Source organism: Netta rufina (genome assembly GCF_964035555.1).
Source record: "Netta rufina genome assembly, chromosome: 4".
Classification (NCBI taxonomy): Eukaryota; Metazoa; Chordata; class Aves; order Anseriformes; family Anatidae; genus Netta; species Netta rufina.
The window spans coordinates 59,685,933-59,705,565 of NC_140127.1; the positions used below are offsets into that span (position 1 = coordinate 59,685,933).

Consider the following 19,633-nt stretch of genomic DNA (forward strand, 5'->3'; position numbering starts at 1 on the left):
CGTACTTTCTATTCATTATAAATTGGTTTGCCACTCGGGAGGGAATATAAAGAGAGTTAACAGATGTAGCAAGTCACTCTTTTGGAGTGCTGGAGGCACAGCTACAATGATTACATCTGTATGAAGGAGGCTACTATTAGTTTTAAAGGAGAATGTAAACAGCAGATAAAAGATGGCAGACGTGAAAGTGGCATAATATTTTATGGGCCTAAATTCCTGAGATATTTCATTGTAATAACACTATAAATCTTCTTTGTTATTTATTCTGCAATTTGATAGCATTCCAAAAAAGAAAAATATATTAACTCCTGTCTGTTATGGTGCATACAAATGAGTCACCAGTGAAGCACAAGTATTTTTTTGTTTCTCTTATGTGTGCATAATTGTTAGTGAGCATGGTTTAGATATCTCTTCTAACATTCACGGCATATTTTTTGTGTAGTAAAAAATAACGCTATTGTGAAATAGAAAATCTTTTCCTTGACTTTTATTAAATTTATCAATTTTATTAAATATGCTGAATTCCTGTGGTTCTCATACTGTTTTCTCTTCTTCTTGCCCTTAGTCTCATTGCACCTTTCACCGTCCTTGAACAACTCCCAGTCTTTCCTGCTCTCCTATTCCACACCTCTCTCCTCTTTGGATTTGCTGCTGTTTTTTCCTCCAAATCTCTTCTCAGAACCACTGTTGCCTTGCTATCTATCCAGCCTTGGATCACTGCTCTTTTGGATCACTGCATCTTCCCTCTTATTTGGCAGGTTCAAGTTGTTTCTTTGCTGTTGTCACTTTACTCTTCTTTCTAGGATTCAGTCTCCTCCTTGTTTTCTTACTACTTTATGTATTCTTGCTGCCATTGTAGTAAGATGATTTTTTCTGTGTTGATAAACACAGAAGATATTGCAAGTGCACTGTACTCTCAGGCAGCAGCAAGGATAAGTTTCTTTGTGAGGGAAGGATGGATGTCAAGCTGGGAAGTCTGCAAGCCAGGTTCAGAGTGTGGACCAATGGGGTGGGTATGAGCCCAGCACCTCTATAGTCATAGTCATAGAGGTGCTGGGCTCATACCCACCCCATTGGTCCACAATTGGTCCTGGGCAATATAGCCCAGGAAGGGAGCAAAAGCAAGAGCCTCAGAGTAAATGCAGCTCAAGAGAGAAATGGGGGAAATTTCTTCCTGATCTTTCTCAAACAGCTTCATGGGCAATTGCAGCTTCTGAAACACCTCTTGCTTCCCAGGGAGCTGGCCTTGATCACAGACAGCTACACTCCAGGGGCAGGGGAAACACTTCAGCCTTTGACACTGCATGCTTGAACTGAAAGTATTATGTTAAGGGCCGAATCCAGTGTCATCTTCCACAGATTTTTAAGTGTCCAACTCAAGGCAAGTTTTTCCTAGCTTCTGCAACAGCTAATTGGTTTGTCTGTTTGCTATGATATTGTTATTCAATATTAAATCTCTTTTTTTTTTTTTTTTTTTTTTTTTTTTTTTAACGAGCGTTTGTTTATTTATTTTTTAATGTACTGTAGCATAGGAGTACGAATTTTATAAATGTTCTTCCTGAACATCCAAAAGTGGGCTTTGGATACCAAGTGTATATTTACTGCTGTCAGGGTGCATCTTTAGTATGTGATTCCACTGGTATCTCCATTAAATAAATTATTGTTTATAAATATCCTGGATGGTTTCGGTTGAAGTATGGGATTACAGAAATGCATAAGAAATAAGAATTAAATAAGATAAAGAAATGCGAAGGGCCAACAAAGGTTATCTAGTCTAAAGGGTCAAAAATAAAGATGCATTAACAGTTTGGGATTTTTTCTAAGTCTTAAATATATTACATTTTGCAGTTTGTTTGTTTGCTTTTCTTTTTAAAGCTATAATAAAATTTGCATAGACTTTCCTTCCACTTCTCTAAAGATAATATTTTCAAGCTTTAACTTCTAAATTCTAATGCTATAGTACAGTATTATTAAGATAAAACTATTACAAATTTTGTCCAGGGGTGAGAGGCTGGTTTAGCTAAGTAGCCTTAAAAATAATAAAAAAAGAAGTAAAAGTAAATAAATATTCCTGTATCTTCTAACAAAATCACTGATTTTACCAACGAAATGCGTGCCATAACTAGTCATATATATGGATGATTGATATTTCCATTCTGACATTCTGGTAAGTTTTTGTGGAGAGTGTAATTGAGTAGACTAAAAAAACCTATGTTAAAAAAAAAAATTAAAAATCTATCTGATACTTTAAGTTATTGAAATCTTAATTGATTACTGGGGCTTATTAGAATCAGTATTTGAAAAAAAAATTATTTGTATGTTCTAAATTTGGTAAGGTTTTAAATGATGCTCTAACAGCATCTAATTTTCAATTATTTGTGAAACTACTTGTAGCCTTTTCCCCCAGTAATCTGCATCTTTTTAAAGGAAAATTGGTGTTCTGCTACACTGTTTGGAAGGAAATCCTGACGTTGCTGTAACAAAGCTATGGTTTTACTCCTCACGGTGCTTTTAATCCTTTGCATTTCAAAGAGAGTCCAGGTACCTTGCTGGTCCTGGTGTCTCCAGACAAAGGGAGGCAGCTTTCCTTTGCCCATATCCTGCAGAAAACAGAGCTGCTTTCCCTGGTGGCTGTCCCTGCAGGATGCCTGACCCCCTTCCCTCCTCTCTGCCGTTCCATTTCTCAGAGCACCACCCCAGAGGATGCTTCTCTTTCCCTCTAGATCATCAGATGCCATGCAGTGAAAATGAGCAGACAGATGTAGGCAAATCACCTTGATTTTTCAACATTTCTGAAATATCATTAGTTTTGTTTGGAGGACCACGTTTAATACAGACCATTAAAACTTTGTGTGCAAAAGATACCCAGCCTAGTTTCTCCTGTTTTATGGCATCTGTCTGCATCTGAGTAAGAAGGCAGGATTTCTTTATCTGTTTTGATGCCTTCAGTTTCCTTAGGCATGCTTTGGGCCAGAATTCTGGTAAAGAGAGCATTTTGCTTAGCCATCACAGAGGCTTTCTTTCCCTCTCCTTTGACTTTCTCGTCCTTGGCTCATGTTGCTGCTGACACAGGCTACCCTGCAGCAAAAGTGTGCTCAGCCACTGATCCTTTCCTCCCTATGTAAGTTTCCTGTGCATTTTGCCTGTCTCCCATTAGCACTTTTCAGTCACTGTCTTTCTGATATCTCATTGGAAATTCCCCTTCTTTCCCCCACTTCTTTATATTTACCACTATACTTTATACCATTGTGCAGTTCTGGAGCAACAGAGAAACGTGTTTGTTGAATGTGTGTCAAAACCATTTAGATGAGAAAACAGGAGAAAATCATTGACAAAAACTTTAAAAACACATCTGTTTTCACAGGAACAACTAATAAATGAATAGCATCAATCATAATTCATAACATGTACGGGATATTTCTCAGATCATCATACACTGACACTCCATGAAAATCTGTTTGGTGAAAAAATTGCTGCTAAACTCTTCACTAGACATTTTTCTTTGACCTTTGTATGTACAGTGTCTGAATTTCCTGAAGTATATTTAGTGATATATTTATGTATAGCCACAATGTCTGTTTTAAGATCAATGTTTCTATGTTAAAATTCCTACACTTGCACAGCAATGTTATTTGTTTTGCACAGGTGAGAAAAGGATAAACAAAAGAACTTCAAATGTGAACAAAGAAACTAAGACGGTCTCCTTTAAAAATAAATAAATACATAAAATCTTAGTGTTAATATTTCTTTTACTGTTGGTTTTTGTCTTTTTGTACATCAGGTCATGATTTCAGCTAAAAAAAAAAATGATTCTCAACATTTATTTTACTGCTGGGAGTTGATAGCTCAGGATACAAAATTAAAATAATGATAAGGTGAAAGTTTAACTCAAAATTGATATGAGTCACTTTTGAACTGAAAAAGATTGTACTGCACCAAATGATTAAAGTCGCTGGTCACCAACTGCTTCAAAGGGCAGTGTGCTGCTCTTTGAAGCTAGGACCTAGGACCATGCCTAGGACCACGCATTCAGCTTCAGTCTCTTTATTCTCTGCAAAATAGCTCTGGTGTATTTTAAAATGCTACAGCTACCCCCAGAACATTAAGCATTTATCATGTGTACTCAGTGCTCATACTTTCTTCTTTTTCTTCTGAAAAGCTGGATTGCCCAGAGCATTGAACCAATCATTAAGACTGTGGACAGGGGTGCAGTTGGGTCTGGCTGCTTGGTCCCATTCTCTGAGTGTCCAAAACCCTTTTCCCTTTCCAAAGGGGCTGAAATTCCCCATTCTGTCAAATAGTGTCTCAGAACTTCTCACCATTACTGCTTCTCAGCACAGGACATAACTTTGCCAAATGCTAATTTAACTACCAGAAAGCCTGAAAATGCTTTTCAGCTGAACACCACTCCTATGTGCCTAGTATATATTCATTTTGTTTCCATTGGAGTATGGCAGTTCCAAAGAGGCTAAGGTAGTTGGAACTATTCCTTAACTTTTGAATCTGGCTTTTTTGAAACTTGCCTGTTGCTGATACATATTCTTGAAGACCATAGAACCACCTTAATTTTGTGTCAGTGCATCTTTTTATTTCTAGCCTCCTTAAGAGACAACCTGTATAAGTAGAAACTAGGAAAAAAAAAAAAAAAAAAAAAGGAAAAGGGAAAAGAAAAAAAAAAAAAAGGAAAATATTTTGATTAATTTATTCTTTACAATATTAAATCTTTAAGAAAAATCTAGATAGGTATTTTTGTTTTTGTTTTTTAATTTTACGATACATAGAGAATGTATTTCTAAATATATCATGTTCAGAGGTTTGGGATGGGAGAAAAATTATTGTATTTGTTCAAACTGTTTATTTTTAATATTTTTCTGCATCTATACTAAAATGTTTTGTTACTCTTCACTTATTAATATTTCTGAGAAGCTTCTTTGGGGATCAGAAATTCCCTCAGTCTGAAAAATGGGAGCATGTGTTCAACAAATAATGCAGCAAGTATTTCTTAACCTTTACTGCAGTTGCATTCCCTTTCCCCCAAAACAATTAAAATCAAAACAAAACAGTCAGCAAAGGAGTGAGACAACCATTGCATTCTGTTAGGTTGTATCTCTGAGCAGGTATCATATATACTTTGGTATGCTAGACAGTGTAATTCATTAGGAAGAAAACATGTAGTAGACTTGAAATTACGAATTCACCAGTTGGCTGGTGAATTCACCTTACAATATAGATTTAACTTCTTTCTCTAGCCAGGATCCAAATGAGAAACTTTTAAGGAATACATTTTCCTTAAATTCTATAGGCATGTCCTCTATACATATGTTAAAGTGTAAATAAGAATTAATACACAAAGCTGGACAAAACTTTATCTGTTACCACATGCTTGCATATGGGCTGTGTTGAGTCCCACACAGTAAGGAACACTTGGCTACTGCTTTTCTTCACATAGATCTGGTAGTACAGAAAATCTTGACATTGTATTGCAAAATTCTCATGCAGGCAATGTTGGTCAAAACCTGTTGTTACGCTGTTAGAGTCTGGCTTGTCTTCTCCTGAGCTTGCAGGGGATTACTAGTCTTGGACTGCAACCATGAGACAAGTACAAAGGGAGATGAGTTACTGTCTCCAAAGTGTCTTGAGGACACATCCTCAAGGCTCCATGTCTTTTTTTTCTTTTTGTCAAATTATTTTCCTCCTGTTTTAACAATCTTCTGTTTTAACGTGCTTAGGCTGTCTTGGGAGAGCCTAATTATTCTCCAGTGTGTTTCAGAGCTGCTTCAGTAAGAGACAATATGTATTACTGTCATTGTTAGCAAGAAATATCTCTAAGAATAAGTTCAAAAAGAAACATTATGAAAACAAACATCAGTTGCAGTGAGGGAGCAGGCTGCTGAATTTCTGGCACACTCTTAAGATACCTCTATTGGAATACAAGTTCCTAAAAACTTAGGGTATACATAGGCGTGTGATGCTAGGAGGTAGATTGCTGAGTTTTATTTGCTTTTAAGTAATAAGACAAAATGTTATTAAATATTTAATATTATTTTGGTCAGAGGGGGACATTAATGAATTGTAAAGGCTATGGCTGGCAGTCGCATTGGACAATCTTGATCATGACTAATTTATTTACACCTAAAAACTAGTTAACTAATTTTTTTTTCTATATGACTGTTCCACCTAATTGGAGTGAGTTCAGAAAAGAGCAGCATGACTGGGAAGCTAGGGAAATTGCTTTTGAGGAGATTAGAGAAATTAAAATTCATAGCCTGGTCTGCTCATGAATATTGGAGGGAAATGAATCCCGGAGTATTAATGGCAGCAAAAATATTCTTGGCCTTAGAAATGGTTGAACATGGCTTAAGTATTCAGCAATCTCTGATCCATGTTTTAAATCTATTGGTGTAACAGAGAGGAAGGCATGCAAGTGTCTCCTTTATGAGACTGGGATACAGCCATTTGCATGTCAACAAGCACATGAAAATGAACTCATGACCCATAAGCCTGCTGTGCATAATAGAGTATCTGCTTATCCAAACTGTCAGCATGGAGTACAGAAGCTGTGATAAAACCTGAAAAACTACTGAAGAAGAAAAGAGCTAGTCCCTGCAGTGGCATAGCACAATCAAAAGTGCTATCAAAAGTCTAAGGTTTTGCTGGAAGTACAGAAAAGTGTGATTCTGTATTTTGCTGTTTCCCTTGTTTCAGTTTGTGCAAGAAGCTCATGATGAAGTCTGTTGGACATCATAATGCTTCCTCACGGAAGAGCTGAAATCCTTCTTTCCCTTAATTGATAACAAGACATTACAAAATTATTGTTTCCTTCAAGTTTTTATACTGTTGCTGCTTTCCAGAGTGCTAGAACAGCAAAACTGCTGAAGCAGATTGTTTTTCATTGTGCTGCACGGATCCTCAAATACCACTGTATGAACAAGTGGGAGCCGAGAAAAAACTGCATTAGGAACTTAAAAACACCAACACATAATGCTATTTCTTCCGACTCCTTCTTCATAATGATTTTTTTTCTTCTCTCTTTGTGAATGAACAGGAGTCTAGTCACAAAACCTTTACATTTTCTGCAAAAGTAAATTTCCTGAATCATTAGTACTATGCCAAAACACATACTTCTGATGGGGGAATTCAAAAGGCTCTGAGATTCCTAATAGAGAGAAAGTTCTGAATGAGAAAGAAAACAAACAAAACAAACAAAAATGCAATACCCCTGCTCTTTTCAGTGTAGGTTTTACATGCACTTTTATCCCTATATTCTTGTTCATTTCCCTTTGTTACCTATTTCACTGCAGTAAACACAATCACTTTTACATAGGGACCTGCACACAGAAAAAAGACCTTTACTGGCTAAAAGCAAGAAAAGAACTTGCCCTAACAAGTTTACTTTCAGGTTTATTTTTACAGAATGTCTGAGGCTGGAAGGGACCTCTGGAGGCCATCTTGTTCAAACCCCCCGCTCAAGCAGGGACACCCAGAGCAGGCTGCCCCGAACCATGTCCAGGCAGTTTCTGAAGATATCCAGTGATGAAGGCTCCACAATCTTTCTGACAACCTGTGCCATGCTCAGTCACCTGCACAGCACAGAAATGCTTCCTAATGTTCAGAGGGAACCTGATGTTTTCTAGTTTGTGCCTGTTTGGGCACCAGGACAAGAGGCACCACAGAAAGAACCTGGTTTCATCTTCCCTGCAAACTCCCTTCAGGTATTTATTGATATTTATTAGATTTCCCCTGAGCTTCCTCTTCTTCAGGCTGAACAGTCCCAGATCTCTCAGCCACTCCTCATAGGAGAGGTGCTTGGTGGCCCTACATTGGACTCTGTCCAGTATTCCCATGTCTCTCTTGTACTGGGGCTCCAGAACTGAACACAACACTCAAAGTATGGCCTTATGGGCTAATGCACCTAAATGATGTTTTGTCACTGACTGAAGAAAAAAAATAATAGACATGTTTCAGAAGCTGTTAATAAATCAGACAGACAATAATGGATAAGTAAGTACCACAGACTAATTCTGAATATTGCATCATTCTGAATGGTTATCGCATGTTACAGATCTGTAGTCAAATCTACACATACATAATCCAAGTCTTATACACACCTAGGGAACAAGATTGTGACTGTAGGCTTTTTGATTTTAATTTCTCGAAAGTGCTGCAGTTGTATAATATAGTGTTGTTTTGTTTTGTTTTGTTTTGTTTTCATCTCATCTTTACAGGACAGATTCACTTATCTTTTAACAAGTACATTGAATGTAGAAATATGTCAGCCTCTTCAGACTTTTATAATACCTTCCTGTTGCTATGAGAAAATATAGTACTTCACCTTTCTAAAAGCCAGTAAGAGAAATAGAACATTTACTTTACCTGTACTTTAAATCAGAGAAAGACAGGTTCATCACAAGATAAGAGCTTCACTGTAATGACATACATATGGTCATCTTTAATAAAATATTTTTTCTTAGTTTAGTTCCTAACTACACCTTGAACTATAAAGGGCCAGCCACACCAGTTTTGAAGTAAAGGTGTTGCATAAGATAGCTTCAGGATTTTAAAATTATAGACGGTTTTGAGGTTTGGATGATGAATATTTCTGTTGATTACAAGAATATTAAGTTTTGAAACTAAAATACATGGATCATTTGTTTTCTTAATCATTGCAGCAGAAAACGCCTGTAACTTTGTGTAGGAACTCATCTGAAGTCATCTAACAGCTCCACAGACCATAAAAATGTAGCTTTTTAGGTGTATGGACAAGCATAAGTAGATATATTCCTAATTTGCCTAACAGAAAATGACTGAATGTGGAGCTGTGAAAGCTGCTACTCTGTCCTATCATCTCTACCAGCTTGATCTGAGGCCTCCCAGTAGGTCCTGTTTGCAGAAGTAAAATGGTTGGTAAAGGTGTCATCTGACCCAGTGTGTAATTGCAAAAGTGTTACTGAAAGAAGAAAATCTGCAGGCGAGATACTGCTTTTACTATGTTCTTTCCAAATGTGCAAAGACTGAAGAGAAGGGTTGTGCAGGAAAGCAAACAAACAACAACAAAAAACCACACCATTTTATTATATGCTGGGAAAGGATGTAAGGTAACTTGTAAGGTTAGTAAGGAAATTAAGTTAAGAGAAAGTACGTTAGTAAGAGAAAGGAAGTTCAAAGAGGTATTCAGATAATATTGGGAACTGAAGATGAGACATGCCTCAGGCTTGAACTTTTTTATAAATGTTGTTTGCATTCCCATTCAGGGATTCCAATGACCGACAAAGCAACAATCATTTAATTTTAGAACCAATATATAGCAAGCTTTTTGTGGGGTAAGTTTTCCTTTACTGATTCTCTGTTGGGTGTGTTAACCCAGTCTGAGCCTTACAATAGCACTGCTGCATTACAGGTAATAAAGCGATTGGTTCCAATTGACCATAAGTAGCTACATTATACTGCAGTTCTCCAGTATGGACATACATTTATGCTTACAAACTTGGTAGTGGCAATTGCTGCTACTGCAACATCAAGTGAACATAAAAAGAAAAACAGGTCTGTAGGCTGAGGACATAGTCATGCAATTTAGAGATAATTTAGTTTACTAAGCAAGCCAGTGGGCTTTGCAGTAAAACAAACCAGAATTTGATTACCTACTATTACTAAATGTGATTTAACCTTGTTTAGGAAAGAGAGAGTCTCTCTCTAGTGCTTTGCTAACACTTTATAAATTAAAATGCTGCAGTTACTCCCATGGCCATTCTGTTTAATTTACAATCCACTTGCATACTAGCTATTTTAGGCATAATTGTATAACATACTATGTCAATTAATTTTATAGAAAAAATGAAACCACCTGTAGCTGTTATGTCATGGGAGGGAATTGGTAACAGTTGTCTTATGGGATTCTTTCTGGCTCTTGTTTTCAGGGCAGTAATGGCTGCAGTCCTTTGATTTAGATCAAAGTAAGAACAAAAGCTTCTAGGAGCATGTGAGAGTTGGAAGGTGAAAACAAAGAAAAAAAAATAAAAAATAGTAAAATCCCATTCCATAGCCTAGAACCAGACTACTAAAACGAGGAAAACAACTTTAGATGTCTACAGCCACAATATTGCTTCAGTGTAATTTACTTCTAAGGATGAGACCAAACATTCAAAAGCTTGGATGTCATATTTTCTCCCTTGATTACAAACCAATGAAATGTTATCTTGCCTGTACAGGTGTTGATTTTTTTATTATTATTTTTTTTATTATTATTTTTTTCCCTCAGCCTATATCCACTTACAGTCATTAAAGATCTAGGACACTTAGTATAAATATTAAAGATGATATATGAAGTCTGACAAATTTCATCTTGGGTAATTACACTCTGCATAGTTCTTCTACCTAGAGAAATTTTTTCTGCGGTTTTGGTAATGTAAGTATTCTGCTGGTGCGATATTGTGCTCTTTAGTAGCTGCAGCACTGGTGAGATGAACAAAGTGATTTCATATATTAGTCTCACTTTTCTAAGCATTTTATGAAAATTGCACAGTATTGTGTGTTTATCTGTAGCAGCCTGTGCAGGAGGTTTTACATTCATTCAATAAATGTGAATTATTTTACCCAATAAAAAATATTTTAATCGTTCTGAAATGGATCTGTGTAAATTAATTACTCCTGGTGGTTCCCCAAATGCTTTCTACTTACCACAGCTTGCTTCCTTAACTCTGAGATATAAACTTTTTTATCTAGAAAACTGAAGATTATTGCCTGTGAACAGATTTCTTACTGGCTAGATAGTAGGAGGATTAAATTCATAATCAGCCAGATAGTTTGCCTAATAAGCTCAGATCTGGCATCAACAAGAAATTGAAGATTACAAGTTCAGCTAACCTGCACGTAGGTGCCCTTTCTGTGTTTATTTGAGTTTCTTTCTCTTCTGGCTGACTGACATTTCCCTCTGGAAATAAGAGTACAGAAAGAAGGACAGCTAATTAATATCTCCAAATTTTGTTTCTATTTCTAGCTCAGCAGCAGTTTCCCTATTCAGCCACTTTTAGGGAAAATCTCAAATAGTTTCTGATGAACTATTATTGCTAGCCAATTAAAGCTTTTTTTTTTTTTTTTTTTTTTTTTTTTTTTATACATATATATATATAGCACTGGGCAGATGTAATCATTTAACAAAACAGTAAAATTCAAGTCAATTAGCAAATAATGATATATCCTCACCTTGAAAAGTGTGTTCCATTTTGGTCAGATCCATTCTACATTAGACAATAGCAGATAAAGAATGTCTGCATAGAAGAGAAATGGAAATCAAAGTATAAAGAGAGCCTTTATCTTTGAGAAAAGGCTGAGAACACTGATGTTTCCAAGAAGATGTTAAAACCAAAATATAGTGGAAAGATAAATTACTTCAATGTATTTGGGATCAGATAGGCATTCTTATTTCTTTGCTGTCATGTGCAAAACTCAGAAGAAGTTGAAAAGAGGAAGAGTTTATGAATGACAATGAAAACTTATTGTAAGAACTAAAACAAAAGCTGTTATTAATAAATTTGAAATTTAAAACTGTTAAAGGAAAAACATATACTTCCCATTTTTACTGTGTTAATTAGACTGACAGACTGTAGTTAAAAGATAAGATTTTACTGGAATTAAACTATGTTACCAATGTATGTAAGAGAAATATGATAATTCAAAATAATTTTGGAGACCTTTGAAACCACATAAAATTATATACCTTAAATTAATTAAAATTAATTAATTAAATTAAATTAAAAAATTATACCTTAATACATAAATCACATAATTATTATTTGACTATTTTTAGAATTTCAGAACAGTTTATTCCTTGTATGTTCTATTCATAGCATCCTGCATGTTATCCTGAAGCATTATGATGTGTTAAATTGGGTAGATTGTTTGTTTTGAAATGGCAGGTCTTATCTTCTTTTAGTCAACTTTGAAATTATTAAAGTTCAGTTCTGAGCTTTATAAATAATATCTTGGAGCATTTGTTTCTGCTTCCAAGAAGCAGGGGAAAATTTCAGGTACTCTATGAGTACACAGCAATCAAAATTTACTTCTATGTAATACACTGTGTTATTTCAGGCATCTATTTTATGTTCACTGCATTCCATATGTAAATCATTCTATTTAAAATGGTTAGAGTAGCCAATAATTAATTGGGATTGTTTGTGGAAAAATTATGTAAGGACTCCAAAATATGTTTCTTCTAGTAGATCCTGCTAATTTGGCATATCTGCACTCAGATATGTTCAGATATGTTCAGAACTCCCTGAGGATTTGTGCTTCCACAGAGAAGATACCTTCTACAGTGCTTCAGCACAGGTTTCTCTTCTATGCTTACTTAGAAGAGAAAAACTTACGCTTGCATAGATAATCACCAAGGGTTCAGAAGGGGAGGCAGTAAGTCCATGGACATGATCTTCTTCAACATATCCTCTGAGGAACACCATGCTTTGACATACCTGCTGCAGCGTCATGCTGCAAGATATACACCCCTTATTTTATGGAGTGGCAGATCAGCCTAACATTGTAGTTTTGTGTGTTTTGTTGTTAATTTGGGAGTGCTCTGTATTGGAGTTTAGCTACTGATATGCTAATGCTTTCCCATAATTAATAGTTCTTTAAACCCACAGGGCAGTAGTGCCTGAATTTCAGGCAAAAGTTAAAGATTCTGCTTCAAATATTTGTGGAGAAGAATATGCAGCCAGCAGAAGATGCAGTGTTTAGATGTGAAAGCTTTCAAACAATGTTGACATATACATATATATGTATATTTATATATTTTATACAAGTTATTGAAGAATCACAAGAATGTTTGTGCAAATGTATGTTTTGCTAAGTGAGTACCATGTTCCATTGCAATGCCCAAAATGAAAGAGGAAATTAAGACAAGACAATAAATCAGTGCAATGCTTGGATATTATAAGCCATCTACTGCTGTTTCATTGCTTCATGTAAAGGATAGTGTTTTCTTTTGTAACCTGGATGTGGCAATGATGAAAAATTCCTTTCCTTTGAACAGCTTTTAAAATTTGCTTGTAGTGTCAATATAGGCATTGACACTACACTTCCTGTAATACACTATGCAACGGAAATAAGGGCCTGTCACAGAACTTAGAGAACTATCATGGGAAATCATAGGAAAATTCTATCTCTCCCTTCTCTCCCCCCCCCCCTTTTTTAAGGAGGTAATCTAGGAAGTCAGTAATCAATAAATTAATATTAGTAAGCAAGTTTATATATTAGTAAACAAGCTGAAAAATTCTTCTGTCACTCACCTGCAGAACAGACAGAATTGACACCCAAAACTCAAAATGGTGATCTCTGGTCCTTTCATTTTTTTAGAAGGGATGCAGGCCTCTTTCCTTGTGTGAGGACAAAACAAAAGACTGGTTATGGCTGACACCATTTTTTTCTGGGTGCCTTTCTGCACATGGGTTGGCACATTCAGTGGTGGAATAAATGTCCTCTCCTCTAGAGCGGAGAACTCAAGAACATGAGGAAACCTAAACTACTGCAAAAATGTGGGCCAATAAATTTCTCCATTTTAGTAGTTTCCCTGATACTATTTATTAATAACTTCCACCGTTATATTGTGATTGTTTGCATTCTACTAGGATTATTTCTTTTGTGTCTGTGAAAGAATATGGTTGAAAGTCTTCATCCTGGGATCACACTGATCCCTGAAATACTGTGTTTTAGTTGGCCATGTTTTATCACTTGAGAAAAAAAGAAGAAATTTTTGGAAAAAAATATAAAAACAAATGTGAATAAATGAAAGGAGAATATAGAAATCAAAGGTGAGAATGAGGGAAGAGAAATACGTCAGAGCCTTAAAAGGGGAGGATTTAATGCAATAATGAAAAATTGCAAAGAGGAAACGAAATGTTACTTTTTTTTTTTTTTTTTTGAAAAGGAACAGAACTTTACAGGAAAATTTATTGAATAACTATTTTACAATATAAGAAATGTACAGGTTGGGGATAGTGAATTTTGTTTGATTTATTTTTATTGTGCTTTCCTCCTAGATCATTAGCTCTATGGCTTAATAGAGAAAGGAATTGACATTCAGCTTGAGAGGACATATAAATAACTCGTGATATTTTAGTATTGAATATCCAGAAGAATGAAATCAGAGAATATTGTTACTTATATATTACATAGATATAACCTAAAACTAACTGGAGTCTATGTGATTTCCCAATGAATAAAAATATACATCTCCTGGAGCCCTGTCTATAGGGAAAATTCTGTGATTTGTTATTGTAATTCAATACAGATAGCCTTCAAAGAAAAACAAAACCAAGATGATAGTCCCTATGAAATTATGTTTTTCTTTCTCTTCACCACAGTACGTAAGCAACAGATTGTTAATGTTACACTTTGTTATTATCCATATTTAAAATAGTAATAGCTTCCTGATCGAAAACAAGAGTTTCTAAGCTTTTCAAAAAGTTAGTAAAAACTGTTTCTAATGGAAAGAGTTAAGTGACCTAAGATTAGTGGTCACTACCAGTCCTCATTTAAGAGACTGTTTTTAGTGTTAGATCATATGTGTTTCTTGATAATTTTTTTTATTTTTATTTTTCTGAGAGTTCCTTTTACATTACTGCATTGGACACGTGGGCAGGATTTAGTTAAATTATTAGGATGGGCACAAGATTAGTGTTTAGGGTTAACCTTACACTTTTTATGCATGAGCTGCATAAATATCCTTCAGATCCTATTTTTCACACTGCATACCCTCTTGGAAATCACATTAATAAACACAGAGCAATTAATTTTATACAGACTGTCCCCTAAATCAACTGGGATCATAAGCTTCTTTTGTTTTTCCCCTGATGCACAGCCTAGGCAAGATCTTCCCAGTAGCTGTAGAAAATGCCTAATTGCCATTTATAAGATCAGGATTTGGGGCTCAACACTTCTAGGTTAATGTTCTGAGACCGAAAAGCGATGTTTTGTTTCTCAATCAATAAATAATACATTCTCTCTGGCTGCAGAATAGAGGTTTGGACACTGCACGTTTCCTTGACAGCACTATATTTCGCTAGCTGGAGGCACCAGTCGTGCTGATGTGCATTTCTTTAATTTTCAGTCTCATTTCCACTAAAGATTTTAATTAGATGCTGGTGATGCTTAAGAAGAGGAAGGAACAGTGCTTCCCTGCATTATTTCTTGTAATGCAGAGGGCAGGGGTTTTCTGATGTGCAGCATTCAGCATGTGTGGAAACAGATGTATGTCTTTAGCAAACTGTCATGTGTCACACTTAACAAAAATTGTACTAAAATAAGCTGCGGAAGGACTGTGAAGCTCAGGGAGAATCGCAAAGCCTGGGTCTGGAAGCACTGGAGTACAGAGTGCTGACAGCAGCGTGCTCCCTCGTGCAAGTTTGCAGGGAGCATTTCTTCTTGGCACCGACACAGCAAAGTCTCCACTCCTGTCACAGATGTTCCTCCAGCAGCTCTGAAGTAAGGCTGCTTGCCGGATACCATACCTGGGGGTTAGTGGTCCACCTCAGCCTTACAAGTTGACTCACTACTGATTATCCAGTGCTTAGAGAAGCATGAGATGCAGGGCTTTATCTAATAATTCTGTCTCAGCTAGGGTGGCTGGTGAATTGCCACAGCCCAGCGCAACGTCGCTTTGTACTACTGCAACTTTCTTCAAAGCAAACTATTGGTAAAATCCTCTCATTTCCCTCTGATCACGAGCTGGTGTGACGACTGGAATGATTTGCCTGTTGGAAGAATGTTGACTCTAGAGTGGGAGTCGGAGGGACTGCAAACAGTGGGTATTGTTGTGATTATATTTGCATCTCTGAAGCTGCTTCATTTGCTGGGACTGATTGATTTTTCTGAAGGTAAAGTGGTCACTTGCAGTTTGTGCTGTTTGTAGGTGTGGTATCTGATCTGCTAAAATAGACTTAGAAAGCATCAGGTATAAAAGCTGGGAAATGAAAATGCTTGGGAAATGAAAGTAGCATTCAGACTAAAAATCTGGGTTTGTTCCTGCTGGTTACTTTGTTATTGTAAAACAAAAGTATATGCTAGCATCAGGTTGTAATTTTACAAGGAATTAGAAAGGATGAAAACAGTGTACATAACATTTATCTGTCAGTTGCCTTTGAAAGCTGTTCACTGATAGAAAACTTGGTACATTTAGTGGATCTTAGTTCACGTTTATAACACTTTGCTTTTCTGATTTATGATGCAGTTAGAGTTTTGTTCTGCCTCAGTATCTGTGTTTTACAAATCAGTTTCATAGATAAATGCAAAACATTATTAGTATAGGATAAGTAATACAGGTGCAAGTTTAGAAACAAACCTGCTTTACGCCTTTCAGAAAAAAAAAAGAAACCAACATAGATACCAACATTAAATATGGGTATTTTAAATATATAACAAATCTATGTTTTAAAACTCGCTTGCTCAGATTCCTGTCTGCGCTCTACTATATGTTGTATCATTTAGTCTATGCTCAAAGAAGACATCACATTAATTTTAATAGGATTTTTACCTCTACACGAAGTGCTTGTTTAATATATACTTTATATAAACAGGCTATTTCAGTTCAGTTATTAATGAGATCTTTGTCTGTCAAAGAAATTTTCAACTAAATTTCTTAGTGTGGACTGGTGTAGTAAGCAGAAGCTATTCACTCACAAAAACCTTTTCTCAAAAAATACTTTTTATTTATTTATTTATTTATTTTTCTCTGTATTTGTACATGTGAGACCAAACCTCTTTTGCTTTGTAACTGTTTCAGTGAGAAACACATAGCCAAGGAGAACACTCCAGTTTTCTGAAACATTAACTTTTCATCATGGAATAGGATCTTTGATGGATGTAGATTCACATCATCACCTCATAAAATCATTCAGTGTGCTGATAAAATGTGAAATCTTTAACATAGCACTTCTACAGTTACTGAACTATTGAAATAAATCATCCTTAAAACCATATGTGAAGAAAATATATACCATTTCTTATTTTTCTTTATAATACATTTATTATGGAATTGTAAAATTACTACTTGAATTCTAAACAGATGTGGTTTTTTTTCTCATAACAACCTTTCTTTTTGTTTCTTTATCCTCTGGGTGTGTATAATTTTTAGCATTAAAAATCCTCTTACTAGATATGTGTTAATTTTTATTACACATGCAAATATTGTTTATAGAAGAATAATTATATGTACATACACTCTCTTTAGCAGATGTGCACAGTTACATGTCTTTCTTAACTTTTCACAGAATAATGTTGCTATTAAGTCTGGGAAAGTGTTTCATGTAATTCCAATTCCTTTCAGAAAAAAAAGAAAAGGGGGGAGGGGGGTAAAAATTATACCAGTTTTAATATAAATAGTAAATTCAAGACAGTATAACAGCAGAAATCTAACTTTTTGTGTTAATATACTTATTACTGCCATCCATGATAATACAATAATTTCACTCAGAAGTGACATAAAACCAGTCTCTAAATATAAAAATCTAAATATTATAAAGTAGAGTGTGTATATATAACATCTCCAGTGTGAATGGCTGCAATGACCTGGGGGATTTCTAGTTCCCTTAAGGCTGATGTAGCCTATTTTACTCATCCATGTTGGTGCACTGCCATTACCATTAAACAATAATTCTGCCCCAAATGATTAAGGAATATTTATAAGGTATTCAGAACTTATGGCTTGTCGTCCTCACACTGAATGCAAGGCTGGGTTTATTGATATGCAAGGAGGACCATGACATGCAGGTCAATGTTGATCCTGAAGCCAAAATGGGCAATAAGCCCTCCCCATCTACCCCACAGAGGCAGGGTGTGAAGCACATGTTGAAATAATTTTTTTTCTGTAGTTAGGCTTTTGAAGCATTAACATGTTTGTCTTAATATCCACAATATATTGACTTATTTTGAAAATGTCACTGTTGCATAGGGCATGCTTATCCCATTGTTTGCCAATAAAGGGCACAGAAGACAGCTAAATAACAAATCCTTAGTTGCTAACATGTTAAAACTCCACTGATTTTTGTTGAAGCTGTGATAATGCAAAGCGTCAGTTTCTACCAGCAGAGTGAGTTGTCTAAGCCCAAACCAAGAGTAAACAGCAGAACTAGGACCAGAAGTGATCCACAAAAGCATTATTGTTTAAGTAATTGGAGTATTTCCATGCTAACCATTCACTTTTCCTGTCTATCCACACCAGTGTAGAGGTAGCTTTAGCTTCCCTGCTTGTTAATCTGTTTGCAGGGTGAAAATGCAGCAGCTTGTTTATTATTTATTTTTATTATCATTTACATCGTGATACAAACTACCTTATATCTTGCATTCAAGCAGTTTATAATTTTTCTATTTTTTTTTTAAGCGGAACAAAGATAAAAAATAGTGTGCTCACAGAAACAAACAAACAAACAAAAACACCTCTTCTTTGACACAACTGAGTTTTTTTACCCAGTATGCTTTTTCCCCCTAGACCTCTCCCACAAAAGTATACTTTCAGCTGTCGCTTGCTGTGCTGTCTATGGTGGACAACCACCTTCCCTTGCTTTACATGGTGAAGAGGTTATGGTGAAGAAGAACTTGGCTGTCCACACTCCTCCATGGGAAAGTTAGAAGAATCCAGGCAATTTGTTAGTTTTCTGTTTTGTTTTTGTTTTCAGTGTTGAGTACTTGACAGCACAGGAAACCTGACTTGATCCTGTGTCCTAGTCTAGGAACTATGCTGTGCTGCTTCATCCTTCCTCCACTTTCCAGACAGCAGGAAAGAGAGACCAGAAGGGAACAAAAACTGGCTTCACCGGAGCTAGCAAAGACAGAATTAAATCAATACCACTTTTAATGTGAGAGAGTGAAAATCTCCTTTTCCTCACCTTCCATTATTTTGTGAGTGGTTCGACACTGATCAATATATTTCCTTCCGCTTACTTGATAGAAACTTTTGCTGCTGGGCAGCTTCCCTCAAAGCTTTTGTTTTGTTACACAGATGGAAGGGGAGCAGAAGAGGGAGTTCAGAACTGGAGCAAAGGATCAGAGAGCCAGACATAAAGGGAATTCATCCACTAGAAACAGGGAGGGAAGATACTGGCAAAATGAAGGATTCAATTTACTGTTGTTTGCACAGAATATCTCTCATGTGGTAGCTAAATGCGATACTATATAAATATGTGTAAACAACATTACACTTCAGGGGACTGCATAAACCGAAGTCTTTAGTAGGACAAACTTCCTCCTTCATCATGCATTGATTATGTTGTATAACACCTCATGTAGAAATGTTTTTATTTTGTGCGTATCAACCAATGATGCAATCTGTTCCATACCCTGCTATTCTCGCTCTTTTCCTTCCATTAAACTCTGTTTTCTGAGCTTGCTATTATTTTTCAAATGCTTATTAAGATTTATATTTCATATTTGATGTATGAATGGCCAATTAACTCAAAATCTTTTGAATAGTAGGACCCACTAGTCATGTCCTATAGGTCTTTCAACTGAATGGACCATCAAGACTATTTGATCCTCATTTTTTCTTACTGTGATGCAAAATAAACAGTAGTTTACTTACAGTTATCAATAAACATATATGTCTATAAAATCAGCTTAGAGAGTGAACAGAGTATTGCTGTTGTGCTAA

General features: G+C 35.8%; 1 protein-coding gene across 8 annotated transcripts in view; it reads left to right on the forward strand.

Annotated features, from left to right (window-relative positions):
* Positions 1-19,633, forward strand: part of KCNIP4 (potassium voltage-gated channel interacting protein 4) — a gene marked incomplete at both ends in the record, with an annotated part of 439,123 nt that overhangs the window by 311,443 nt on the left and 108,047 nt on the right. For 2 of the 8 annotated variants that reach the window (XM_084285595.1, XM_084285599.1), the window contains one exon: positions 15,755-15,866. The exons of the other annotated variants lie outside the window; for them this stretch is intronic. In XM_084285595.1, coding sequence (XP_084141721.1) covers positions 15,755-15,866 — 112 coding nt within the window. Of the gene's footprint in view, positions 1-15,754; positions 15,867-19,633 lie in introns of those variants that run through there. 8 annotated transcript variants of the gene reach the window in all.